The sequence below is a fragment of the Monodon monoceros genome, unplaced genomic scaffold, assembly GCF_005190385.1.
Source record: "Monodon monoceros isolate NGI ecotype Baffin Bay Population unplaced genomic scaffold, NGI_Narwhal_1 Super_Scaffold_7, whole genome shotgun sequence".
NCBI classification, from domain to species: domain Eukaryota; kingdom Metazoa; phylum Chordata; class Mammalia; order Artiodactyla; family Monodontidae; genus Monodon; species Monodon monoceros.
The window spans coordinates 82,173,061-82,200,893 of NW_021703784.1; the positions used below are offsets into that span (position 1 = coordinate 82,173,061).

At 35.0% G+C, this 27,833-nt stretch overlaps 1 protein-coding gene across 3 annotated transcripts in view; it reads left to right on the forward strand.

Moving 5' to 3' along the window:
* Positions 1–27,058, forward strand: part of QSER1 (glutamine and serine rich 1) — a 76,865-nt gene extending 49,807 nt beyond the window's left edge. For 2 of the 3 annotated variants that reach the window (XM_029207565.1, XM_029207563.1), the window contains exons 5-13: positions 6,499–6,827; positions 7,767–7,883; positions 8,480–8,613; positions 9,982–10,199; positions 15,309–15,446; positions 17,936–18,033; positions 21,374–21,526; positions 22,773–22,868; positions 24,109–24,788. In XM_029207565.1, the coding sequence (XP_029063398.1) occupies positions 6,499–6,827; positions 7,767–7,883; positions 8,480–8,613; positions 9,982–10,199; positions 15,309–15,446; positions 17,936–18,033; positions 21,374–21,526; positions 22,773–22,868; positions 24,109–24,249 (1,424 nt within the window). In that variant the 3' untranslated portion in view covers positions 24,250–24,788. Of the gene's footprint in view, positions 1–6,498; positions 6,828–7,766; positions 7,884–8,479; positions 8,614–9,981; positions 10,200–15,308; positions 15,447–17,935; positions 18,034–21,373; positions 21,527–22,772; positions 22,869–24,108 lie in introns of all 3 variants that reach the window. The other variant, XM_029207564.1, reaches the window with a different exon arrangement.
* Positions 27,059–27,833: the final 775 nt, after the last annotated feature.

Sequence of the window (27,833 nt, forward strand, 5' to 3'; positions counted from 1 at the left end):
CCATGAGTACCAAGTGCTAATAGGTTTTATTTGTAATATTGTTCAAGTCCTTTATATCTTTTTATTTTTTGTGTAATGTAATAAATGATATTAGGTTATTTAACAAAATGTGTATGTACATGTTGCAAGTAAATGATAGGTCTGGAATTTGCCTTAAACTATCCCAGCAAATATAAAAGAGGTGACAGAAAGATAAATTTATCAAAATGTTTGTGGTTGTTACAGTTGGGTTATGGTATGTGAGGGTTTGTATAGTCTTATATATGTTTTAAATCTTTAATAAAAAGGTTTTTAAAAATCCTCCCTATCCTTATTTGTTTCTAGATTGCTTCATCTGTTGATTACTGAAAAGGGTGTGTTGAAGTATCCAGCTATGTTTTATTGTTTTTCTAATACTGTGTAGTTGTTTTGAACCCATGTAATTGGGTGTTTGAAATTTTACTACAGTTAAATTTCCTTTTATCATAATAAAATCTCTTTTTCACATTTAATTTCCCATTTTGGTTTTTAATATTGCCATACTAATCTTATTGTTAGCATTTTTAGTATATTTTCCATATCTCTTCTTTCAGAATATTTTTTTCTTGTGAGATATAACTCACATATGGAAATATGATACACATAAGAAAAACACGCAGAAAATTCCCATAAATTTGAAAATGCAGATATTAGTTAAGACATATTCCCTGACCACAATGCAGTAATTTCATAAAAAAATAGCAGAAAGGAAAAAAGAGACAAATAAAAGTAAGTTTTTCTTTCTAAAACTTCTAAATAACTTCTGCTAACTTCTAAATAACTCATGGCTTTAAAAGGAAACCAAAGCTGAAATGACAACTCACTTAGGACAGTGGAGCATCATATTTTGGAACCAAGGGGATGTGCCAGGAATGTGTGGGGCAAAGAAGAAAATTTATGGTGTTAAATGCTACTCATTAGAAAGCAAGAAAGTTCAAAAATAAATTGAGTGTTAAAGTAAATCCAGCTCATAATCTGTAGAACTAACCACTGTCTGAGTTGGATGGTAATCACCTCCTTGCTTTTCTTTTATAAATTTTACCACCTGTGTATGTATCCCTGTACTTTTGTTTGGCCCATTTAAAAACTTCTTATAAAGAGCATCATACAGTATTGATAAGTTTTTCCTTCTGCTAATTTGGAAGCTATTCTTTTTATAAAATATTTCCTTAACTTTTTATTATGGAAATTTCAAACATAAAGTTACAAAGGTTGGTATAATTAAACCGATCTATGAATCACTCAGTTTCAGTAATCATCAATACATGGTCAGTCTTATTTCATTCTTATCTTTACCTACCCTCTCACCCCCCGCCCCCCCCGATGATTTTAATGAAATATTTCTGTTCTTTACCTGGAGATAATAGGGATTACAATATGCATTTTCACTTTCTCAAAACCCATTAGTATCTTACTCTCCTCCTGAATAACATAAAGACTCTGAGCACTAAAACTCCATTTTACCCCCTCCTAACTTTAATGTTACCATGTATTTTAATATTTGCGTTTTTTTCTTTCTGGCCACGCCACGTGGCTTGTGGGATCTTAGTTCCCCAACCAGGAATCAAACCCTGTCTCCCGGCAGTAGAGGTGCGGAGTCCTAACCACTGGACCACCAGGGAATTCCCCCACGTATTTTAATTCTATCCTGTTTTCTAATACTCAACAAGAAATAGTGTATTAAATAGTCAGTGTTTGCTTAGGTTTATTTATATATTTACCATATTGCCCTCCATTCTTTCTTGCACCTCACATCTCCTTGGGATGACAAGCTTATGACTAAAGCATGTCCCTTGCAGTTTCTTTTTCTGAGGGTCTGCTGGTGGCCGTATCTCTGTTTTTGTTCATAGATAGCTATGTGATTTGTTTTGCCATGTAACTTAGAGTGTATTTTCAAAATTCAGTGACATTGCTATAATAAAATCCCTTTTATTTCTTCATCCATTATTTATAAGAACAATGTTTCCCAGTTCCTTTATCAATAAAAATGAAGGACAGAAATAAAATTGGTTGTAAAACCTATCTCAATAAGTAATATTCACCCATGAGTCCATAAACGAGTAAGTTTTAAATGCCACATCCACTCAAAAGAAGCATTCGTTTTACATTTACATTTGTTTTACATTAAATTTGAAAAAATATTAATTTAGATCTACGGTATTATGTGTTGTAAGTATTATAATGTTAGAAGTGTTTAATATATAGAGCCTTCTGGTCACAAGACATAAAAAATTGATTTCCATTTATATACATTTTTGAGGCAGAAAGTATGATGTATAGTTATAGTAGCATAAAAATATTTTACATTAGGATAAAATTCTGTAATCTAATCTTGAATGATTAGATTATTTTCCCATTGTTATTGAGATATGATTGATGTACAAACTGTATAAGTTCAAGATATACAGCACAGTGACTTGATAATTAGATTATTCATTTGTATTTCCTCAACAGGCCTCCCTTTGATTGGGAGGAGTCATATAAATGTATGAGGATAGTTTTAATTTGGGATACAGATCAGGTAGGCTGGCTGGTGACAGCTATTAGACCACCACCCCCAGCCCCTCCTCCCCCCTAATTAGCTAGAATAAGGGAGAGATGTACTCTAGTTGCCAAGCACTGTAGTTCACTCATTTCCCTTGCCTATCTGCTTTTCCATTTTCTTTTGTGTTTCATAGGTCTGGATTTGTGTTGGGCTCTGCTTTGATTCCCTCTCAACCCCTCCTGTAGGCAGATAGAGTTCACTTTCTTCAGGGAACAGTTTTTACATTTTGGCCTGTGATCAAGCCACCCCTGCTGCCTACAGCTCAGCATAAGCAAGGGGATCACTGCCCTTCCTGTTTTATTTACTTATTATTGTATATGTTATTATTTTAGTTCATCAGCACTACTCAAAATTACTGCTGCAGTGCTACATGTTCTTTATATTTGTTTCTCAGCCTGGAGCTTCGCTATCAGCTCTAGGCTTCAAAGTCCTTTTTTAACAGCTTTGTTAAATTATAATTCACATATCATAACATCCACCCATTTAAAGTGTACAATTCAGTGGGTTTGTAGAATTGTATAACCGTGACCACAATCTAATTTTAGAATATTTTCATTATCCAAAAAGAAACCATTATTAGTCAGTCTCTACACCCACGCTCACACCCAATGATAGGCAACCACTAATCTATCTTTGCTATAGATTTGCCCTTTTTTGGACATTTCATGTAAAAGAAATCATATAATATTTGACCTTTTGTGACTAGCTTCTTTCATTTAATGTAATGTTTTCAGTGTTTATTCATGGTGTAGCATATATCAGTACTTCATTCCTTTTTATTCCCTAATAATGTGGATATACCACATTTTGTGTATCCATTCATCAGCTGATGGACATTTGGGTTTTTTCCACTTTTTGGCCATTAGGAATAATGCTGCTGTCAACATTCATATACAGGTATTTGTGTAGATTTATTTATTTAGAAAGTGGAATTTAGAAGTGGAATTCCTTGGTTATATGCTTAACATTTTGAGGAATGGCTGAACTATTTTCCATAGTGGCTGTACCATTTTACATTCTCTTCAGCAAGGTACAAGGGTTGTAGTTTCTCCTCACACCTGCTAGCATGTTATTGCATGTGAGATTGCAATTATCTACTGAAGTTGCATTGAGCTAATGACTTATAGCGTTGAATGGCCTTTCATGTGCTTATTGACAATTTTTATGTCTTCTTTGGACAAATAGGTCCTTGCTCACTTTTTTTTTTTTTTAATAAATTTTATTTATTTATTTAGGCTGTGTTGGGTCTTCGTTGCTGCGCGCAGGCTATCTCTAGTTGCGGTGAGTGGGAGCTACTCTTCGTTGCGGTGCATGGGCTTCTCATTGCGGTGGCTTTTCGTTGTGGAGCACGGGCTCTAGGCCCACGGGCTTCAGTAGCTGTGGCACGTGGGTTCAATAGTTTTGGCACACGGGCCCTAGAGCACAGGCTCAGTAGCTGTGGCGCACGGGCTTAGTTGCTCCGCAGCATGTGGGATCTTCCCAGACCAGGGTTCAAACTCGTGTCCCCTGCATTGGCAGGTGGGTTCTTAACCACTGTGCCACCAGGGAAGCCCTTGCTCACTTTTTAAATTGGGTTATTTGTCTTTTTTATCATTGAGGTGTAAGAGTTCTTTATATATCCTGGATACAAATCTCTAGCAAGTACATGATTTGTAAGCAGTGTTTCCCATTCTGTAGGTTATCTTTCCACTTTTGTGATGGCATCAATTGCAGCACAAGTTTTAAGTTTTGATGAAGTCCAGCTTATTTTTTTCTTTTGTTACATGTAGGGTCATGAAAATTTGTACCTGTTTTTCTTCTAAGAGTTTCATGATTTTAACTTTCACATTTATGTCTATGATCCACTTTCAGTTAATTTTTGTATATGGTGTGAGGTAGACATCCAACTTTATTCTTCATTCCTATCTAGTTGTCCCAGCACCATTTGTTAAAAAACTTTTTCATTTTTCCCCCATTGAATGGTTTTGGCACCCTTGTTGAAAATCATTTCACCATAAATACAGAGTTTATTTCTGGACTTTAATTCTACTCTTTTGATCTATATGTCAATCCTTAATCCACCATCACACTGTCTTAATTACTAAAGCTTTGTGGTAAAGTTTTGAAATTTCTGAAATGTGAGTCTTCCAACTTTATTCTTTGCAGGATTTCTTTTGGCTATTCTGGCTCTCTTGCATTTCCATATGAATTTTAGGAATAGTTTGTCAGCTTCTGCCAAAAATGCAGCTAGGATTTTTATAGGGATTATGCCGATTCTTTTTTTTTTTTTTTGCTTGCACCACACAGCATATAGAATCTTAGTTCCCTGGCCAGGGATCAAACCCACACCCCCTACAGTGGGGGTGGAAGCGTGGAGTCTTAACCACTGGACCGACAGGGTAGTCCTTGATTCTTTTAATCAATTTGGGAGTTTGCCATCTTTACAACGTTGACATTTCCTATCCATGAGCACAGGATGTTTCTCCACTTATTTAGACCTTTAATTCTTTCAACAATGTTTATAGGTCTCAGAATATAAACTTTGTACTTCTTTCATTAAATTTATTCCTAAATAGTTTCTTCTTTTTGATGATATTATAAATGGAATTTTGTTCTAAATTTGTTTTTGGATGGCTCATTGAAAGCATTTCGAAATACAATTGATTTATATATTTATCTTATGCCCTGCAAACTTGCTAAATTTATTTATTCTAATAGTTTTTTAGTGGATTCCTTAGGATTTTCTGTATACAAGATCATTTCATCTGCAGATACAGTTTTATTTCTTCAGACATCCTTCTTAGGGGGAAGCATCTCATTTTTTACCGTTAAGTATGATGTTAACTGTGGGTTTTTTGTAGATGGCCTTTATCAGGTTGAAGAAGTTCCCTTCTATTTTTAAGTTCTTGAGTGTTTTTATCATGAAAGTGTTTAAATTCATGATACTGAATTTTGCCAAATGCTTTTTCTGTACCTATTCTGATGATCCTGTGGTTTTGTCCTTTATTATATTAATATGGTGATTGATTGATTTTCAGCTGTTAAAACCAAGCATGCATTCCTAGGATAAAAGCCACTTGGTTATGATGTATAATTCTTTTCAGTGTTGGTATATTTGCTCATATTTTGCTGAAGGTTTTTGTGTTTGTATTCATAAGGGATACTGGTCTGTAGTTTTTTCATGATATTTTTGTCTGGTTTAGGTATTGGAATAATACTGGCCTTGAATGAGTTGGGAAGTGTTTCCTCTTATTTCTTAGAGTTTATAATGGATTGGTATTAATTCTTACTTAACTGTTGATAGAGCCCATGTGTACCCATTTGGGTCTGTGCTTATCTTTGTGGGATGTTCTTAATTTCTTTTATTCCCTTGTTATTGGTCTCTTCAGATGTTCTCTTTCTCCTTGAGTTCTTTTGGTAGTTTGTATCTTTCTAGGAATTTGTCCATTTCATCTAAGTTATTTGTTAGCATACAGTTTTTCATTACATTACTTTATAATCCTTTTTACTTCGGTAGCTTCTACTGGTATTTCAAAGTATTTGGGAGGTGCTGTTTTTGTTTTCCACGTCCAATCAGCTTTTCTTCTAGGAATTCACAGTTTCAGTTGGCTGACCCTTCCTTGTCTTGCATCACTTTTTTGTTTGTTTGTTTGTTTGTTTGTTTGTTTTTTTGCATCACTTTTTTGTCTCTATTCTTTTAAAAATATTTTTGTGCTAAGTACTTAAGTGGAAGTAGGGGTGAGTTTAGGTCAATGGAGGTTCTGTCTAATTGTCATCCAGATGTAATTCTCACCACTTTGGTTCTTGGAAGTTAACAACCATTCTTTAATTTCATTGTTTCAAACAATTTGATGGCAAAAAATAATAAGGTCTTTCTTTGTAAACTGTTCAGATTTTACTCAAAGCAAGTAAATGTTTAATAATTTGTATTACTAATTTGCATTTGCTTGATCTAGTTTCAGAAGCCCTACAGGTGGCAACTACTAGTCCAACTGCCAATACTACTGGTACTGCTACTACTTCCTCCACCACTGTGGGTGCAGTTAAGCAAGAACCTCTCTACTCTACTTCATCTGCAGTAAATATCCTGGAAAATATAAACTCTGCAGAACCCCCAAAGTCCATCGAACATGATGGTCTTCCTTCAGACCAGTTTGCAAAAGGACAGGACACTGTTGCCATAGAAGGTTTTACAGATGAGGAGAACACAGAAAGTGGAGGAGAAGGCCAATACAGAGAGCGTGATGAATTTGTGGTAAAGATAGAAGACATAGAGACTTTTAAGGTGATGTGAATGTTCACAGGTATAAAGGTCATAGCTTAATGGGCGTGCCCTATGGTAGCCTTCATGATGACTTTTAATACCATGCATCTAGCCTGAATTGTGAAAAGTTATATTTTTATAATTCTGTTGTCATAATTGTTAAATAATGAAATCAAACTAGAGATGTCAGGTATTTTGAAAAGGAAAATAGCTTAAAATAATTTTAACTCATCTCTGAGTTTTGTGTATTTCTGACTGGTCAGTATATTGCATTTAGCTACTAGTAATTAGAGCAGTTTTGAAATGTTAATTTTTTTCAAAGCTTCCAAGTCATTTGTATTATTAGAAGTTTGGAGAAAATGGTTATTTATCTAACTTAAAAGTTTAAAGAAAATAACAGGAATACAATGTAAAAGTAGAATTAGACTTTTTTCAAATTGCAGAATGTTATAATTTCATATAAGAAATTTTTAGCAGTGTTTAAGAAAACTTATTTTGGGGTTTTTGTTTGCTTGCTTTTGATTTTATTTTTTAATTGGGGTGGAGAGAAATGGTATTAAAAATACAATGAAGAACATAATATTTAAATTATCCATATTCCTTCCATTCACAATTAACTATTGTTAATATTTTAGCATATTTGTTTCTGGTCTTTTTGAATATATACATACTGTTATAAAATTGCATAAATAATGTATGACAATATCATTAGTGGAAAACTTTCCAATAGCTATACAAAAGGGTAATGGGTTACAATTGCATTTTTTTGCTCCCTGTTTCTGGAAGAATTTAAGCAGAGATTGAATAGCCCACTTAAAAGGATTACTGCAAAAGTTCAGCTAGGTAAAAGATAAAAGGTTGAGCTAGGTAGGTCTTTAAGATTCCTTTCAGCTCTAAGATTCTATAAATCTAGAATATGTTGCTAGTTTCTATAAATGTTGTTAATACTTCTTATTACAGGAGGCTTTAAAAGCAGGAAAAGAACCCCCAGCTATTTGGAAAGTACAAAAAGCTTTATTACAGAAGTTTGTTCCTGAAATTCGAGATGGGCAAAGAGAATTTGCTGCTACAAATAGTGTAAGTAAAATGCTTGTTTACATTAACCTTCCTATTTTTTGACAGTGATCCTGGGTAAAATACAGAATGATGTAAATTTAAATGTATTGTTTAATGTATGTATATTGAGCATTTCTGAGATAAAATATTAAAATTGAACTACAGAGTATATGATACTGATTTTAAAATAAAATTAATGTCTAAATACCAGCTACTTAAATTGCTTAACTTTTTATTTTTTAAATAAAGGAAAGGAATTAGTGTTAGTCTGTGAAGAATTCAGATGGACTCAGAGACTCTTATATTGATTGTTCTGCCAGAGTCAGATATCCTGATTTACCAAGAAGACTTACAGAATTATTTTCTACCTAAGTAGTTGTTTCATAGCACTGAGTAAGTGAGCATCTGATGATCAGCCAAATAAGACTGCATCTATATATGGGCTTGCAGTTAAGAGTGAGGCTGGAATCAGTTTTACTGAGGGTACAATTAGCCTGACCAGAGCTGCATTTTGAAAAACTTGAAGGATGGCTCTGTGACAGTCTTATCAAGACAACAAAGTAATATTTTATGTACAGAATGTACAATTATGTAATTCAAAATATTTCTTTCCTTAGTACCTTGGATATTTTGGAGATGCAAAGAGTAAATACAAAAGGATATATGTGAAGTTCATTGAAAACACTAACAAAAAGGAGTATGTCAGAGTGTGTTCCAAAAAGCCACGAAATAAGCCTTCACAAACTATCAGGTATTTATTATTTTATGTAATATGTTTGTAGTAATTATTGGAAGGCTTATTATTGGCAATGTCTTGTACAAAGAATTACATAAATTAAAGAGGCTGATTTTTTTTTTTCCATTATGTACAAGTCTGAAAATTCAGTGCCTGATGTAATAAGTGATTCTTTTTGAAGTAATGAGACAGGAACTGTAAAGCCCATGGCTATCATGGTGGGATGGGTACCCTTTTCTTCCGAGTCCTTTTGGTGTCACCCTAGTATAGTGAAAAAAATTGGATTTACAGTCTAAAGGTTTGAATCCATCTTTTTGTGACCTAGATTAAGATAACCTTTCTAGGGACTTCCCTGGTGGGCCAGTGGTTAAGACTCCATGCTTCCACTGCAGAGGGCCCAGGTTCGATCCCTGGTCGGGGAACTAAGATCCCACGTGCAGTGTGGCCAAAAACAAAGAAGAAAGAAAAAAAAGATAACCTTTCTAAGCCCTCTTTTTTATCCATAAATAAAGTGAAAATAATAACAGAATGTCAAATTTAAAATGAAAAAAATTGAGCCTGTACATTACAAGTACAGTAGAATTGTCATCATGTATCAATGTGACTCTGGGTTGTCTGGAGCGTGAATTTGGAAAACAGATGACCTAGCCACATTCCCTTTGATCTTTGTGGGAAAGGGGGTGTGAACCTTGATATTCTCAATCTAGTGCTAGGAAGATCTAGTTTAATGAAGATTCCAACGTATTGGACACAGCCCACCTTATTTTTATGGTGCAATTTTATCCACTCCCTCAAATCTCCAGAACTAGTGTATAGTAAATCTTATTGAGGGGCTCTAGAACAGGTGCAGTTGGGATTCCACATCAGAACCTGGCACCACCAGAGCCTGTGAGAGTTTCTGACGTGGCTATAAGTCCATTGATCATCTGCCGTGTACAGCCTCATAGTCAGGAAAATGGATTTACAAAGGGAAAGGAAGAGTGGAGGGAGAGAGAGAAATAGGGACGGAATTAATATAGTCCCTTATTAACTGAATATTGAATGTCAGTGGTTAAAGAGTATATTACAAGAGACTTTTGGAGGAATCACCATTGGAGATGTGTAGGACTTAGACTTTATTTTGGAGATACTGGTGAGGTAAATAAACTTTTCTTCACCAGTGTTTCTCAGGTTTTTGTCTAATTTATTTTATTTTATTTATTTTTGGCTGCATCACACGGCATGTGGGATCTTAGTTCTCTGACCAGGGATCAAAACCACACCCCCACCTACAGTGGAAGCGCAGAGTCTTAACCACTGGACCGCCGGGGAAATCCCTCGTCTAATTTATTTTAATTTGACAAGATTTCAGTGCATTCATGAAGTCTGTTTGTAACATTGCAGAACTGTTCAGGCTAAGCCAAGTAGTAGCAGTAAAACTTCTGATGCTCCAACACCAAAAACTACAACGACAAAAGCCCCTTCCATGAAACCCAAAGTTAAACAGCTAAAAGTAAAGGCTGAGCCACCACCAAAGAAAAGGAAGAAATGGAAAGAAGAATTTTCATCATCCCAATCTGACTCATCTCCCGAGATCCACTCTAGTAGTAGTGATGATGAGGGTGAGTTCTCCATGAAATGAATACCTTGATAACTTTAGATTATGTACATTAATGGGGAGGAGCAGTGATGCTGACAATTCAAAATGTATTTACTTTTACTTAATTAGGGAATTTAGCTACCTAATTAAGTTCTGCTTAGGCATATATTTGCCCATGACTGAGCTAGATAACTGTGCCTTAGTTTCTCTTTTATAAAGTGAAAAGGTTGAAATAGATAGCAGTTATCATACTTTTTGACCTTAGAACCCTTCTACGCTGTTAAAAACTGTTGAAGACACTAAAGAGCATTTATGTAGGCTATATATATTGAAATTTACTTCATTACAACTTAAACCTGAGATAGCTGTAAAACACAGAATATACCAGGAAACATTCCATCAGCCATCAAACTTGTTGTGTAATATATGCAAGAAATTTCTAGCAGTTCAGTAGTCTAGAGCAGAAGTAGGCAAACTACTGCTAGTGGGCCAAATCTGATCTGCAGCCTATTCTTGTAAATAAAATTTTATTGGAACACTGGGATTCATTTACATATTTTCATACAGTTACTTTCCCATTACAGTGACAGATGTGAGTAGTTACTACAGAGAGTATATGACCATTAAAGCCCCAAATATTTACCATCTGGCCCTTTACAGAAAACGTTTGCTGACCCTTCTTCTTCTAGAGCATACATTTGAAGGTAGTCGGGAAAAGACGAAAGGATGATGGAAGGCTGCATATGCTAAAGCTAAAAAGCTTGGGATCCTGTAAGCAAAGGGGAGTCCTTGGAGGGATTTAAGTAAGGGAGCAACATGGTAAAATCTGAATTTGAATTACGTGACATCACAGTTCAGGTATAAACTGAAAGTCTGAACCTAAGTTTTGGCAGCAGGGATGGAGGAGAGAGGACACATTTGAGAAATTCAGGATGTAATCTTGGCAGAACTTGAATGATGAATTGGGTGTTGGGGGAACTGTTGAGGTTGATGTCCAGGATGGTTTCTGACATTTTAAGTATCACTGCTAGGGAGCTGATCTTAGAGATTACTTGGATAGAAACAGAATTATAATAAAAACTTTTCAGTACAGAAGTTTACTTTAAATGTATTGTTTTTAAAAGCTACTTTTGAACTGTTGTTTAGAAGTAGGCACGTTGGAATTTATAAAGAAATTTAGTGCTTTGAGTATGTGTGGAAGGCATTATACGTAATTTCGCAGTTAGCATTTCTGCCTACTGTTTAGAGAAGTTTGGGTTCTGAATTTGCACTCAGTTATTTATACAGCTTCCTCAAATGACAATTAAGGTGAAAATTTTCTTTCATTGGTAACTTGAGTTACCACTAGGTGTCACTAACAGGCAAGCATTTTTAGTGCTTCTTAAAAAGAAGGCAAATATTGATAATAAACGTAGATTTATAGGCTGGTGATTTTCAAGCTATTTGTTTCAAGACTTCTTTATAATCTTCAAATTTACTGAGGATTCCAAAACACTTTTTGTGTGTGTGTGTGGCCTGTATCTATGTATATCACCAAGTATCAGTTAAAACAGACAATTTTAAGATATTTTAAATAAAAATTACATATTACATATTCACATAAGTTTTTTTAGACAATTGTATTTAGTTAGAAGAATAGCATTTTCATATCTGCTTCTGTATTCAGTTTGTATATATATTATTTTGGTTGAAGTATATGAAGAATACCCAGCCTCACATTAGCTATGTAGTTGGGAAAGAGAGGAGTATTTTGATTACCTTTTCAGATAATTATGTATATTTTTCTTTGATACTCAAAGGATTTTATTTGATAAACTTGACAAGTGGTAGCTTCTTCAACTTTTCATGCTTGTTACATTAAATCTATTGGTTTGTTTTACCCTTTGAGGTATCTTTCATCCATGAATGATTTTATAACATTTTTTTGTAATGTGAAACTATCTGTTAGCTCATTGATGTACATAGTCTATTTCATGTTTTTTCCACATTTTAAAATGTGGTAAAATATATATAACATAAAACTTGCCACTTTTAACCATTTTTAAGTGAACGATTCAGCAGCATTAATTATATTCACACTGTTGCTCAACTGTCACAGCTATTTCCAAAACTTCCTGATCATCCCAAACAGAAACTTTGTAACCATTAGGCAATAACTCCTCATTCTCCCTTTCCCCCAGCTGCTGGGAATCTCTACTCTATTTTGTCTCCATGAATTTGCCTACTCTACATATCTCATATAAGCGTGGCTTATTTCACTTAGCATAATGTTTTTAAGGTTCGTCCATGTTACATAGCATATATTAGAACTTACTAGTTTTTATGACTGAATACAATTCCATTGTAAGTTTATCCATTGTATGTTCTTGTTTATCTTTTTATCTATTGATGGACACTTGGGTTGCTTCCACATTTTGGCTGTTGTAAGTAATGCTGCAGTGAACATTGGCATATAAATATCTGTTTGTGTCCTTGTTTTCAATTATTTATATACCTAAGAGTGGAATTGCTGAGTCATATAATTATATGTTTAGCTTTTTGAGGAACTGCCAAACTTTTCCCACAGTGGTTGCACCATTTTACATTCCCCCTAGCAATGCATAGGGTTCCAATTTCTTCACATCCTCACCAATACTTGTTATATTTTGTTTTTTGATTATAGCTATTCTAGTAGGTGTGAAGTGGTATCTCATTGTGGTTTTGATTTGTATTTCCCTAATGACTAATGATGTTGAACATCTTTTCAGTTGCTTACTAGCTACTTGCTTATCTTCTTTGGAGAAATGTCTATTCAAATCCTTTGCCCAGTTCATGTCTCCTTTTGTTCTTGAGTTGTAGGAGTTCTTTATATATTATAGATATTAAACCCTTATTAGACATATGATTTGAAAACATTTTCTCCCATTCTGTAGATATTTCAGTTTTTTTGTTTGTTTGTTTGTTTTGCGGTACGCGGGCCTCTCACCGTTGTGGAGCACAGGCTCCGGACGTGCAGGCTCAGCGGCCATGGCTCACGGGCCCAGCCACTCCGCGGCATGTGGGATCTTCCCGGACTGGGGCACAAACCCGCATCCCCTGCATTGGCAGGCAGACTCTCAACCACTGCGCCACCAAGGAAGCCCTTTTTTTTTTTTTTTTTTTTTTTTTTTTTAGTATATGTGCTGCTGAAGTGAGCACAGTGTTTCATTTTCTTGATAATGTCCTTTGATGCACAAAAGTCTGAAATTCTGATGAAGCCAAATTTATCTATTTTTTTTTCATTGCTCATGTTTTTGGTATCATACTTAGAATCCATTGCAAATCCAAGGTCATGAAGATTTATCCTTGTATTTTCTTCTAAGAGTCTTATGGTTTTAGTTCATACATTTTTGCAGTATCAAAGAAATGACATTTTTAATATCAACACTGATTTCATCAATGAAGTCCTTAAGTATTGGAATGCTGTCAGGCTCACAGTGGTGGAAACAAGTTTTCCGGAATTCTTTTTTTTTTTTTTTAATTAATTAATCAATTTTATTAATTTATTTTTGGCTGTGTTGGGTCTTCGCCGCTGTGCGCGGGCTCTCTACAGTTGTGGAAAGCGGTGGCCACTCTTTGTTGCGGTGCGCGGGCCTCTCACTGCGGTGGCCTCTCCCGTTGCGGAGCATGGGCTCTAGGTGCCTGGGCTTCAGTAGCTGTATCACGCGGGCTTCAGTAGCTGTGGCTCACGGGCTCCAGAGTGCAGGCTCAGTAGCTGTGGTGCACAGGCCCAGCTGCTCCGCAGCATATGGGATCCTCCCGAACCAGGGCCCGAACCCGCGTCCCCCGCACTGGCAGGCGGACTCCCAACCACTGCGCCACCAGGGAAGTCCCCCGGAATTCTGATTTTCACTTGAAACCTCAAATTTTATCATTGGCAACAAATACTGTCAGTTGTTTTCCTTGCAGTGACAGGTTCACTTCGTTAAGAAAATGTCTGCCAAATACCCAAGTCTGAATAGGCATAGTGTATCTGTCAGTCATTTTTTTCAGATAAAATTGGTATCCCAATGGGGGAAAAGGTGGCTGGTTCATCTTGTAATTCAAACAATTACATGGATGCTTTTCCTGGAGAAAACTGTCATACTTCATAGCAGAAATGCTTTATATGTACCTCTCATTTCATCCCACAGAATTTTAAGACATTTACTCAAGAGTAGAGATTTAATACAATTAATAATTCTTACCGCTTCATCAAGGATTATTCTTAAGGGAAATTGTTTGTTTTTTTCCTTCAAATTCATGGCAGTTAGATGACAGTCATGGCAAAGTATATGGCTACTAGTACAGTTTGGTGTCACTGCCTCAATTCAGGCTAGGTAAGGCCCCAGCAGTTTTACCCAACATTCCTTTTACAAATGTCAACAGAGTGAAAAAGGTATATAACATCTTAATATTATTAGGAAAACAGTTTGACATCAGAGACCCCTGAAATGGTTATGAGGGGAGACCCCGAGGGGTCTGTGGACCAAAGTCTAAGAACCCCTGTTAAAGGCTGTGATAATAGTTCTGTACTTGAATGAAAAGAGTCAAAATTCAGACACACCTCTAATCTTGCAGTTCTTGCCATTGAATTTGAGTGAAATTTTCTTTATGCACAGGCTATGTTTACATTAAAAATTTTTTTTTAATATGTGTTGACTCTAGACCAGAATTTTATAGAAATTTTATAGAAACCATCAGTTTTGAAGTAGCACGACCTGGCAGCAGATGTCTGGTAGGGCCAGGGGAGGAGAAACAGGTTCCTATGGGGCAGATGTTTCCAAATGCTGGGCTGGTGTTGGGCTTCAGAGGCACCTGGGAACTTTTTAAAAAGTATAACATTTAAGCTTCATCACCACTACCACCATTACCACCCCAGATTCTGTTTTAATAAGTCCAGCAATCTGTTTTTTTTGTTTTGTTTTGAAAGCTCTCCAGTGATTGTGATGTGCAAAACCACCTTTGAGAATCTCTCACCCACGGTGTTTTTAAAGGCAGAGTGGGAGAACCTTGAATTTGAAGAAATTTTATCTACAACCTTTTATCTGCTTATAGACAATTGCTATAGAGCAGAGTGTTTTTAAAGTTGTCAGGAAGGAGTATTTAATATTTCATCTTTTCTCCCTCCCAGAATTTAATCCTCCAGCTCCCTTTGTCACTCGTTTTTTGAACACAAGAGCAATGAAGGAAACCTTTAAGAGTTACATGGAATTGCTTGTTAGCATTGCTTTGGATCCTGACACAATGCAAGCCTTAGAGAAGAGCAACGGTACAGTCTGCTAAGTAGTACTTTCTTGGTAGTACTTTCTGGATCTTTTTTATTCTTCTCTGTTAGTTACATATTTAATATATGGTTTTTGTATATGTTGTCAGTTAACAAACTTGATATATTGATTCTATAAAATGGGGTCATAGCTTTTCATGAATTGTTTGAATATATGAACAATTTTATATTGAATATATTTTTATTGATTTCTACTCATGAGAATATTATGTAACTACCCACTAGTTTCTTTCAATTCTAGAATCTTTATCATCCTTATAACATTTCACCAATTGTCTGAGTTGCATGGAAGGTCCAGATGTCAATATATTCTGTTTTCTAATAATTGGAAAGATTATAATGGTGTAAAGATTAAAATTGTATATTCGTGTCCAGTAAAAGATACATCACAGAGTAATTATTTTCTAATCAATTAGTAGTAAAACAATAAATGCCATGGGTTATATTTATTAATATTATTCCTTTTTTACTCTTCCTTTAGTAACTTTTTCTTATGGTAGAGTAGGGATGAAAATGACATAAGAAATAAACTGGTAATTTATATATCTAATGTTGCTCACTAACATTTACCCTTCAGCTACTATAGCATTCACCAGGGACAACTAGAAGAGAGAATAAAAGGATTAACGAGTCAGTTTCCATTATCCTTCTATCAAAATGAGTTGAACAAGTGTAAGATCAAAAAGATAGTAACAATGAATAATCAGTAACAATATACTTCAACAGCAATGCTTAATAATGTATATTGTTTTATTATTTCCACATACTTTGACATACATTATTCTATATTAATCCCAGAACAACTTAGACAGCCATTTTTTGGGTGAAGACAATGATGCTGAGCCTTTTTTGAAAAAGGTTAAGTGACTTGCTTAAGAGCTCACAACTTGCAAGTAGCAGAGAAAGGATTAAATCCAAGGTCTTCTAATTTCTAGTCTTGCTTTTTTGACTATATAATCAGAGGCAGTAATTCATACATCAACTATTGTAGAGCTGGAAGAGATGTTAGAGAAGATATTAAATGTGTTTCCTAAAGTTACAGAACAAGTTAGTGGTAGAAGAGCCACAATCAAAACCCAAAATTAATTCCCTAGGTCAGCATTTTGCCAATAAACATTTTCTCTCTCAATCAAAACTCCTTGCATCATAAAATATGCATTTCTTAGTAGTGATCATTTCTGGGTGGTTGTATTTTAAATGATTTTTTTTCTATTGCTTATCATTTTTTAAAAATTTTCTCCATTTAAAATGAGGGATGAAAAATTTAATGGTTATATTTAAAAATAATCCACAAATGTTTAAAACTTATTTGTGTGAAATGTAAATTTTTATAATACTTGAATAGATTTAACCACTGCTAGAAAGATAAAAAGAAAGCTGTCAGGTGTGTTGTGGTGATCTTAGAAAGCATTCCTTATTGAGGACTTTTTCTTCAATTTGAGGAAAGTGTTCTTTTTCTGGTCTCTGTGCTTGTGTTTATTCTCCAATTATAAAGACTCATTTTGTTTAGCTATGAAATTAGTAACCAGATTCTGAGGGTTATATATACATTTTCAGAAGGGTCATTAAAGCTAATTAGTATTATAAAATGTTGTTATGCTGATAAATTAAGAAATAGTTTAGTAACCTAAAATATTTAATACAGCACTAAAAGTAATTAACTTATACTTTGAAAGTGTTTCTCTTAAAAGAGCTTAAAGTTTCAGAAGGGTAAAAAAGAAATCATAATCTTTGGGTAAGAAACCTTCATCATACTTTTACTCTTCCCTTTTCTCAAATAACTATTTTGACTCTTCCCTTGTGTATTTGAAACTGGATTTTGACTATTTTTCTTGCCCTACTTTTTCTTTGCCCCAAACTATAGTGAATTAAGAATATCATACTCAGGGGCTTCCCAGGTGGTGCAGTGGTTGAGAGTCCGCCTGCCGATGCAGGGGACACGGGTTCATGCCCCGGTCCGGGAAGATCCCACATGCCATGGAGCGGCTGGGCCCGTGAGCCATGGCCGCTGAGCCTGCGCGTCTGGAGCCTGTGCTCCGCAACGGGAGCGGCCACAACAGTGAGAGGCCCGCGTACCGCAAAAAAAAAAGAATATCATACTCAGTATTTCATAAAAAATTTTAATGTTAAATTTATGTTTTGGAATACTGTTATCGTTCACATGGTAAATGAGGTCTGAAGAGATTAGGCAGTTTGCCCACTGGTTGATCAATTCCGGTGGCATAGATGGGGTTAAAACCCAGGACTTTTGATTCTGTCATCACACTATGCTACTTCTTTCTCACTTAGCTATTGTAAACCTATTTTTTCAAGGTAACTTTTGTTCAAAAAGCTTCATGTGCAATATTTTTAAATCAATACTTAATCAATGAATTTAATGTCAGTCTATTAATGTTTTAAAGAAAAGCTGTATTTCTAACAAGTTTTTTTGTTGATAGTTTATCCTGTCACAGTAAATTTTTATCTTGTTTTAGATGAGCTACTTTTGCCTCATATGAAAAAAATAGATAGCATGCTGAATGATAACCGAAAGAGACTCCTTTTGAATCTTCATTTGGATCAGTCATTCAAGGTATTTCCGTCAGGTGGTTTATTAGCAAACTCAGTGGCAATCATAGTCTTAGATATAATAGGAAAGAAAATTTTGGGAAGTCATTCTCAGTTTTATAAGATTTTTCCACCCAACAAAAATTTGATTTTTATTCATTATGAGTCTTGTCTGAGCTTGTCTTTTTATTGTATTAAATATATTCTTAGTGTTAATCATTTGCTTTTCTCTGCTTAAATTCATTTTTTATATTCATCTCGTATTCCTTATATATAATAATTTCCAAATGTTTTCAAAAATACTTCCTTTAAACTACTGTATTCCAATCTTGTTTTTCTTTTAAACCTCTTTAAAAATTTCACATTTCATATATACTTAAAATTGGCCTTAGCACAGTTATCAAAATTCCCTTTACTTGCCTGCATTACTCAGTATCTGAGGAAAAATTGATCCTCACCTAATGGTAGGAGGTATATACGTCTGTTAACGTATCTTGGCACTATACATTGGTTTTTGGTGTTACCAGAAATAGAGAACAAAAAGCTAATCTAAACTCAGAAAATATATCATAGAAGCTACTTAGTAGTCAAAACTTTCCCGCCTTTTCTTATTCAAAGTATAACGTATGGGCTTCCCTGGTGGCGCAGTGGTTGAGAGTCCGCCTGCCGATGCAGGGGACACGGGTTCGTGCCCCGGTCCAGGAAGATCCCGCATGCCGCGGAGCGGCTAGGCCCGTGAGCCATGGCCGCTGAGCCTGCGCGTCTGGAGCCTGTGCTCCACAACGGGAGAGGCCACAACAGTGAGAGGTCCGCGTACCGCAAAAAAAAAAAAAAAAAAAAAGTATAACATGTAACACCTGGAATCACTTGATTATATCTCTCTCAAGAGAAGTTTTTAGCTTTTTAAAAAACAGACTATATTTTGGAGCAGTTTTAGGTTCACAGCCAAATTGAGCAGGAAGTACAGAGTTTCCATGTGCCCCCTGCCGCCACACCTGAATAACCTCCCATTACCAGCGTCTCCCACCAGAATGTCACGCTGATGAACCTGCACTGACACATCATTACAACCCAAAGTCCATCGTTTACGTGACAGTTCACTCTTGTACATTCCATCGATTTGGGCAGACATAACCACTGTCATAGTATTGTACAGAGTAGTTTCACTGCCCCCCAAATCCTCTGTGCTCTGTCAGTTCATCCCTTTCTCTCCCCCAGCCTCTGATCTTTTTACTTTTACTCCATAATTTTACCTTTTCCAGAATGTCATATAGTTGAAACCATACACTATGTAGCTTTGGCTACAGATTGGCTTCTTTCACTTACTAATATGCATTTAAGGTTCTGCCGTATCTTTTCACGGCAATAGTGAAATAGTTTCTTTCTTTTTAGCCTGAATAATAATCCACTGTCTGAATGTACCACAGTTTATCCATTCACCTACTGAAGGACTGGTTGCTTCCTAGTTCTGGCAATTACTGCTAGACAAGTCTGTGTGAACTTACGTGTGGACATAAGTTGTCAACTCCTTTGGGCAATTTGTAATAGCTTTTTCACATCCCTATTTTATCTGAACTCCACATAAAAGTGAAAATCGACTTCATTTTAGCTAGGTGAAAATTAAGGCTCTGAGATTGATTTAGAGTTTATGTGACACCAAACTCTGACTAGTAGTCCTGTATTCTTCACTGACATGTATTGATACTTGCAGAGGGGAAAGAAAAAGGTCAGAAGCTAGTAAGACACCCCGTGCTAAGAATTTGTTCTGCTCACCCCTGGTCCAGTATTTTCTGTTTAACTGCTGTCTTCAAATGAAATATTTTGGGGAGAAATACCATGTTTTCTACAGACAATGGAATGTTGTTATCTGAATATTTACTAAATCTTAAAAATGACCGGTTTTGGCTAACCATTTTAGAGATGTCAAACCAGTTCTCTAACAACTTGTATTAAAATAAAGCCACCGGGACTTCCCCGATGGTCCAGTGGTAGAGAATCCACCTTAGAATGCAGGGGAGCTGGGTTCAATCCCTGGTCAGGGAACTAAGATCCCACGTGCTGCGGGGCAACTGAGCCCATGCACCACAACTGCTAAGCTCACGCACCTCAACTAGAGAGCCTGTGTGCCGCAAACTGCAGAGTCCACGCCCTGGAGCCTGCACGCCACAACTAGAGAGAGAAGCCTGCACACCTCAGCGGAGATCCCACGTGCCGCAACTAAGACCCGACATAGCCAAAAATAAATAAATTAAATAAATAGATAATAAATAAATCTTAAAAAAAAAGAAAAATAAAGCCACCACTTGGAATTTAATAGACTCAGTAGAATTTTTTTTTTTTTTGCGGTACGCGGGTGTCTCACTGTTGGTGGCCTCTCCCATTGCGGAGCACAGGCTCCAGACGTGCAGGCTCAGCGGCCATGGCTCACGGGCCCAGCCGCTCCGCGGCATGTGGGATCTTCCCGGACTGGGGCACGAACCCGTGTCCCCTGCATCGGCAGGCGGACTCTCAACCACTGCGCCACCAGGGAAGCCCTCAGTAGATATTTAAATCTTATGCAATAGTTTATGGTGAACAACTGAAATATTCATTTTCATATTCTTGTTTTCACAGGAAAAAACACAAAATTTCTACTTTTGAAATTATAGTTATTTAATATAACTATAAATGATAATAGTGATGTCTGTGACAGATAGTTTTCATTTATAGCAATTTGCATTTCAAAGCCAAAATATGCATACAGTATTAAAAGTTAGAATGAAGCTAGAAACAAATAGCTCACTATGGTAGGAAATGCCAAAAATTCTATTATTTCTATTAATGAAACAGTTCACTCCTACACTTTTATTTAGAAAATTAAGTTGTTTTAAAATGCACTGTTTGAGGGGTCACAATACCAGGTGCTTGGGAATCTATATAGAGTTTGGGAAAGAGTGACCTTGAAGGTTGAAACTGTTTATAAACAGTTGAAGCTTACAAATGTCCTTCTTTCCGCTGCCTTGAAGCCAGAGAGGCATTACTAGTCTTACTCATTCGGGAGTCCCCATAGTGTCACATGCTGTTGCTTAAATCAGGTCATAAGTTTGGCCCAGATCCAGGGGATGGGGAAGTAGGCTCCACATCTTGATGGGAGGAGCTACAGAGAATTTGTGGCCACGTTTAACACCCCACATATGTTTGTGTATGTATGTATAGATTGTATATATTTACCGCACCCCATCAGTAACCCCCCCACATATATTTTTTGAGTATATGTACATGTATGAATATATTTCTATATTTTTTAAAAATAAGTTTTGAATAGCTGGAAGTAGTTGAGATCACTTTTCTGATGTCAGTTATTTTTGCTTTATTTTATTGTAAAGAATGCCTTGGAAAGTTTTCCTGAACTAACAATAATTACTCGAGACTCTAAAACAAAAAGTGGGGGATCTGCTATTTCTAAAATCAAAATGAATGGCAAAGCTTATAATAAAAAAACTCTAAGAACTTCTAAAACAACTACTAAATCTGCACAAGTAAGTATATATTGATTGATGTAATTATACCTTCTAGTTGTCAATAAAAATCCTACTTCAAACATTGAAACAAGCAAATATTTTACTCTGTTGTTAAATGTGAAATGGTTTCAGGTAGGAATGAGCAGCTCTGGCCTACAGAATAGGGACTCGTTCTTACTCTTTGTTTTTCTCCATTGCCTAGCACGGTATCTGGTATATGGTGAGTGCTCACAAACTTTCTAAATAAGACTAATAATCGTCCCATGCTTATAATTATATTTTTAATATTTTTGTGTGTCACTGGGTACAAATGCATACAGATAAGTGGATGTGCACACATTCCATAAGATTCAATATTCCATATCTGTAAAATTATTAAAATTGGAATTCATTTATTTTCAAACATAGTCTAAATTATTGCCTTTTCAGAAAGCAGTTTAGCAACATATCAGTTCCCCATCAAAAATGTGTTTTGTAGAATCATTCACAAATGCATAAAACCGTATGCCTTTGCTCATTGTAGAATTAGTTGTAAGAACAATTCCAGTTATATATCACCAGTGTGAGACTAAATAAATAAAGAGCCACCCAGATAATGTAATATTATGTACTTTTTAAAAAGAAGAGATAGATTCATTCATTCTTTCAATTAAAAAATTTGGTACCTATAGTATACCAAATATAGTTTTGAGTACTAGGAATACAACAGCGAAAAATGGTCCAAAATCCTGCCCTCATATAATTTCTCTTGGGAGGGTGGTGCTTAATAAATAGAAAGATATCCAAGTTTTACTTTGGTTAAAGAAAAAGAATTCTAAAAAATAAAATTGCAAAACAATATATATAGTATGATTCCCTTCCCATTACAAAATTAGTGTTATTGATATATGTTATACATATGGAAGCATGCACATGGAAGAATATGTGACATACTGTTAACCTTGTTTACCTCTGAAGCAAGAATTATAGAATTCTTTACCTTGTAAGTCATCTTCTATGTTTACTGTTTAAATTTTTTGTAATGTTTAACTTTTTTGAAATAGTGTATATTTATATTCAGGAAAAAGAATAAAGATTTTAAAATACAATTTAAAATCTTATTTTGAATAAGTCTCTTGTCCATATTAATACATATTAATATCTAGCCATGTAAGTCATTTTTAAGATTTCCATTGAGACTTTTGGTCTAGTATTTTCATAAAAGTATTCTTAGTTCAGATGCTCCATGAAATAAATGTGTCTATAAACTCTTTTCTTTTTATAGGAGTTTGCCGTTGATCCAGAGAAAATACAGTTGTATTCTTTGTATCATTCACTCCATCATTATAAATATCATGTTTATCTCATATGTAAAGATGAGGTAATTACTTTTTCGTTTACTTAGAAATGTATGTTTTTCTGAACTTTAAGAAGACTGTAGCTGTAGCATTTATATATATAATTTTTAAAGATTACACTGCAGTTACAGTTATTACAAAATATTGGCTATATTCCCTGTGCTGTACAATATATCCCTGTAGCCTGTCTTACACCCAACAGTTTGTACCTCTCACTCCCCAGCTCCTATATTGCCCCTCCCGCCTCCCACTGGTAACCACTAGTTTGTTCTCTATATCTGTGAGTCTGCTTTTTTGTTATATGCACTAGTTAGCTACAGTATTTTTTAATGTTTTAAAGAGAATTGTTAAAAATTGTTTTAAAAAATGTGTCTATACTCTAAGCGTTGTGCTCAGATTAATCTGAGGCTCACCATCGCATAGGAGCTGTAAGTGGTAATGTTTTTAAGCTGTTATACTCGCTTTACGTTGCCATAATAAATGGCACTTTATTGCATTTTCTTCTCTCATACGTATAATGATCCTACTTTAATTAATTCTCGTTAGTCACTGCTTTGAATATCTTGCTGTCCTCCTTATCTGTAGAATGGCCTTATCCCAGTTAATTGCAGAGAAAGTGGGAGTTTTGTCCCTTGGCATGAAGAAATGATAGTCAAAATTTAATTGTAATTTTTAAGTATCAATTTAAGTTGCTCAGAAATTATGTATGACCATAATAACACTTGGTGGATAGGATGTAAGGATTAATCTCAGAGGTTAAATGGTTGTAGACAGTAAGCTTTTTTGACAAGCATTATCAGTTTTTTAATTAAAAAGGGTTAAGTTGGCTCAAGGCTGTACAATCATGTGTTTGATAATGGTCTAGTGTGGAAAGACGTTCATAGATCTAACCTCTGTCTAGCAAAGGAGAAAGTAAAGATGGTCATGTAAAGTATGTTGGCTATTTTTACAATGCCCTGAAACGCAGAACTTACCCCAAAATTTGTCATTCGGCTTTTAACACAAATGGAAGTAATTGAGAAAGTTTGAACCACTTTTCCTAGCCTTCCTCCCTGCCCCCATGTAGTCAAAAATGATAGGATCAGACCACCCAAATTTATATGAGATAGTCATTCTCCGTGGATGGAATTTTACAAAAAAATCTGTACTTGTTAGGTGAATTTATAAATCCTCTTTTCATTCAGGATATAGAAACAGTAAGCCCTCATGAAGAGCTTATAAAGTGATAAGTATAAACCAATTTGGTATTTCTTTTTATTTTAGATTTCTTCTGTGCAGAAAAAAAATGAAGATTTAGGACAGGAAGAAATTGTCCAACTTTGTATGAAAAATGTAAAATGGGTGGAAGACCTATTTGAAAAATTTGGAGAACTTCTAAATCATGTACAGCAGAAATGTTCCTAACATTTTCACAAAAATTCCATCTATTTTCTAGCACTAATAAGACGGCAGAGGCGGGTGGTCAAAGGGGGTCTAGGGGCCTCAGATAATTGAGTGTCAAGCAGTGGTCTCCTGCAAGCATGCCTGCTTTGATCATGAACTTGCATCCTGGTCTCTGCTAAAGGACAGTGGTGCTGCCAAGGAAGTCAGTCCTTTGGAAATGGACCTAAAATCCTACCACGTTTTTATCCTAATGAACGATCTTTCTACTTTGTAAACCATTGGGTAACTGAGTTTTATTTTCAGAAATGTTTTTTGACAAATGATGAAGCATGCACTAAATATAATTTTTCTTTATTGCTAGAGAGATAACACTTAAGTAACATGATTATTTTTTCCTGACTCCAACTAAACACCAGAATGAAAGAGAGGTGGCAGAAAACATGTTAATATTCATGTCTGACCACAAAATGGAAAGTATTGTACATTATGTAAACATATCTGGTGTGATGTGACATTCTGTATGAGAACATTATCAGTTTAAAATGTAAAATTCAGAAACTGCATTCTGGTTTATGAACTCCTTTTACTCTTAACATGTTCAGGAAACTGGATGTGGAATTGGTGCAATTCTATGACTGCTTTTTGTGTCAAATTATATGGTGATGAAAAAACAATGACATACTATTTTCCCTATCTCAAAGAAAAGTATTTTCCTTTATACTGTTTTTCCTTTGGAAAAATTTTCAATTGTACATTTTATTTCACTAATAGTTGTATTTTTCACAAGGAAAGTGTTGTGGTTATAATTATGTTTGATGTATCTGTACTACACTTTTCATTATTTTCAGTAAATCTTATTTAGTTATATATTGAATTTCTATTGTGAATTCTATCTTGAGGTAACCATTTTTGTTTATACAGATTTGCTTCAGTGTTATCCAAAATATGCATTCAGTACTAGAATTAGTTTAGCTTTATAAATGGGGTTGTGTTAGACACTGCAGGAATTTTCTAATTCATGAAAATAAATTTCTTAGTAAACTAGCACTTGGTTAACTGATCTGTCGAAGTAAAAATTAACCACATTATACATTTTGAAGAATAAAATTTATAATTAGACTACATGCAGTGTTAAACACAGCTTACCCAACTCTTAGAACTGGAAGTGGTAGAGCCCTCCTTTAGGTGCCTTTCCAACCTTTATATATGCTATGGTAGCTCTCTTTAGTTTGATAGCTAGTGTTTCTTCAAGTAGTTTAGCTGAGACCATGAATGTATTAGGTTCAACGTGACCTTGTGTTTTATTTGTGTTTGCCAACAGGATGCCTTATTTGTTTGAGAAAAAGATTTACTAGTGTCCTTCTAAATGATCTCCTTTTTTACGATTCTAAAGAAGTTGTTAATCATCATACTTTTGTTTATTTTACCACCATTTAGTGCCTTAAGTAAGTCCTATCAAGAAAGCAGTGTTACTGCTCAATGCCCAAATAAGACGTGCTTATGTGGATATTGCTATTGTCTTGATTTTGAGTTAACAGGCCAACTTCTTACACTTAAAACCTTGGTAAACTGGCAAAGAATTAAAAGTAACACGTGACTTGATTTGAGAATAAACATTGTAGCATTGGGTGAAAAATGAGTATTTGAGTTAAGCTTACATATTTATTTCTGATGGTTATCTTATTGAAAGCAATAATCCTTAATCCAACAATCCTTGTACCTGCCATTAGACAAGATAATCATGGAAATTTCTCTCAAGGATTAAATGTTCCATTTCTGAAAGTCTTTTGAAAACCTGTTTAGGCAGCTTATTTTGAAAACAAAAGTAACCTATTAGATTCATTTTGCCTAACTAACTCAAATGAGAGAATATCAGCAGTGAGAGCATCATAAAATTAATTTTGCTAAGTGGAGAAGAGTAGGAAGCAGCCATATTTCTTTCTGATATTGACTCTGGACAGAATTGGTTTCTTTCGTTTCCAAAGTGCAGAAGTAAATAACTACATCTCCTAACGTAGTGTTGTAAGTATACACCTTTACGTTATTTCCCCCAGCTTACTTCCCTGAAGCATTGATGGTTTAAACATTTTTAAAAGCCATCCTGCACTTAGGTAACGCTTGATGTACACGTTTGAAATCACTAGCCACATTTCCTTCATGATAAGACCCATGGAAAACAGAGACCTTTCCTTGTTTCCTGTAGAAAATAACCCATTTCCTTTTCAACTGCAGTTGCATTCATATTAGTCAAATCAGAGGCCAGGTGTGTGATACTGCCTGGAGGAGAGCCAGTTGCTTTGTACCATCTTCTGTCATTTGATCCATATAGCATAGGTGAAGACATCAAACTCAGGCCTTAGTGAAGTGGGACTATTAGTATGACATCCATACATGAGTCCTTTCTTTGTATGAAGTTGAATAAATGCCTAGCTGGTTAGCATTCACATTCCTTGCCAGGGAGTTTGAAATGTATAATATAGGAATAACCTTAGGTTGTAGATGGAGTTCAAGAGATAAAGCACATGTTGCTACAACCCAGGAAAACCTGTTTAAGAAAGATTGGATTTTCCTACCTACAGAAACCTAGAAACGATTTACTCCTTAAAAAAATCACTTTGTATTGGTATTTACTTCTAGTTCAGATTAGTGGTTAGAGAAAAGGGGCCTCCTTATTCCCATTTCATGATGACCCAGTTTCTACTTAATTGATCTTCTAATGAAGTCATAAATTTATAATGATTTATGAATTATAGTAAACAATAGAAACTGCCCATTTTTCTATTATACTATCAGATAGAAAACATTGATGAGATGGAAAAATCTAAACTTAAAATGGCCTAGAAAATATTCAGATTACTTTTAAATTTCTAAATTTCTTTTAATTTCTAAAATAGTGAAAATTATTGATGGCTCACATCATTACTATTTTCAAAGTCTCACTTTCCTTTTAATATACATATTATTTTTGTTAAAGCAGCTATTTTCCAACCTGTGATTTTGGAGATATACCCATAAAGCTAATATGGCAGCAGGGTTATTGAATCAGCTTTGGGTCCCAGAAGTTGCTTCAGATGTGCACGTTGTGAATTTTATTGTATCTATAGAATACAATTTTGTTTTAAACTGTAGTTCCATCTGTTTCTCAGAAATACTTTTCAAAGAGTGAAATATCCCAGGATAACTGCTTCTGTGTCAATTACACTTGACACATAACTGCACAAATGAACAATGTACACTATTGGTTGTACATTAACTTACACATACGACTTTTGGCACCTGTGTTCACAAGTGCATGTTTTGGCAAATCACTGTTATTTATAAGTGACAATAATTGAAGTTAAGGATACAAAGAAACCTGCATTTGTAGTCCAGAGTTTTAAGTGGTCCATAATACAATGTATGGAAATGTGAAAGACAATTTTGTATATTTGTTTGTTACTAACTCAGATCATTAAAATGAAAACAATTTTTTAAACAACAAGATCAGAATGTTTTGGGGTTTGGTTTTTTTATTTTTAAGAATTGAAAACTGAGGTATTATCCATGCATCATCATGTTACAGATTCAACGTACATTATAGAGTCCTAAGTAAAGTTATTAGGTAC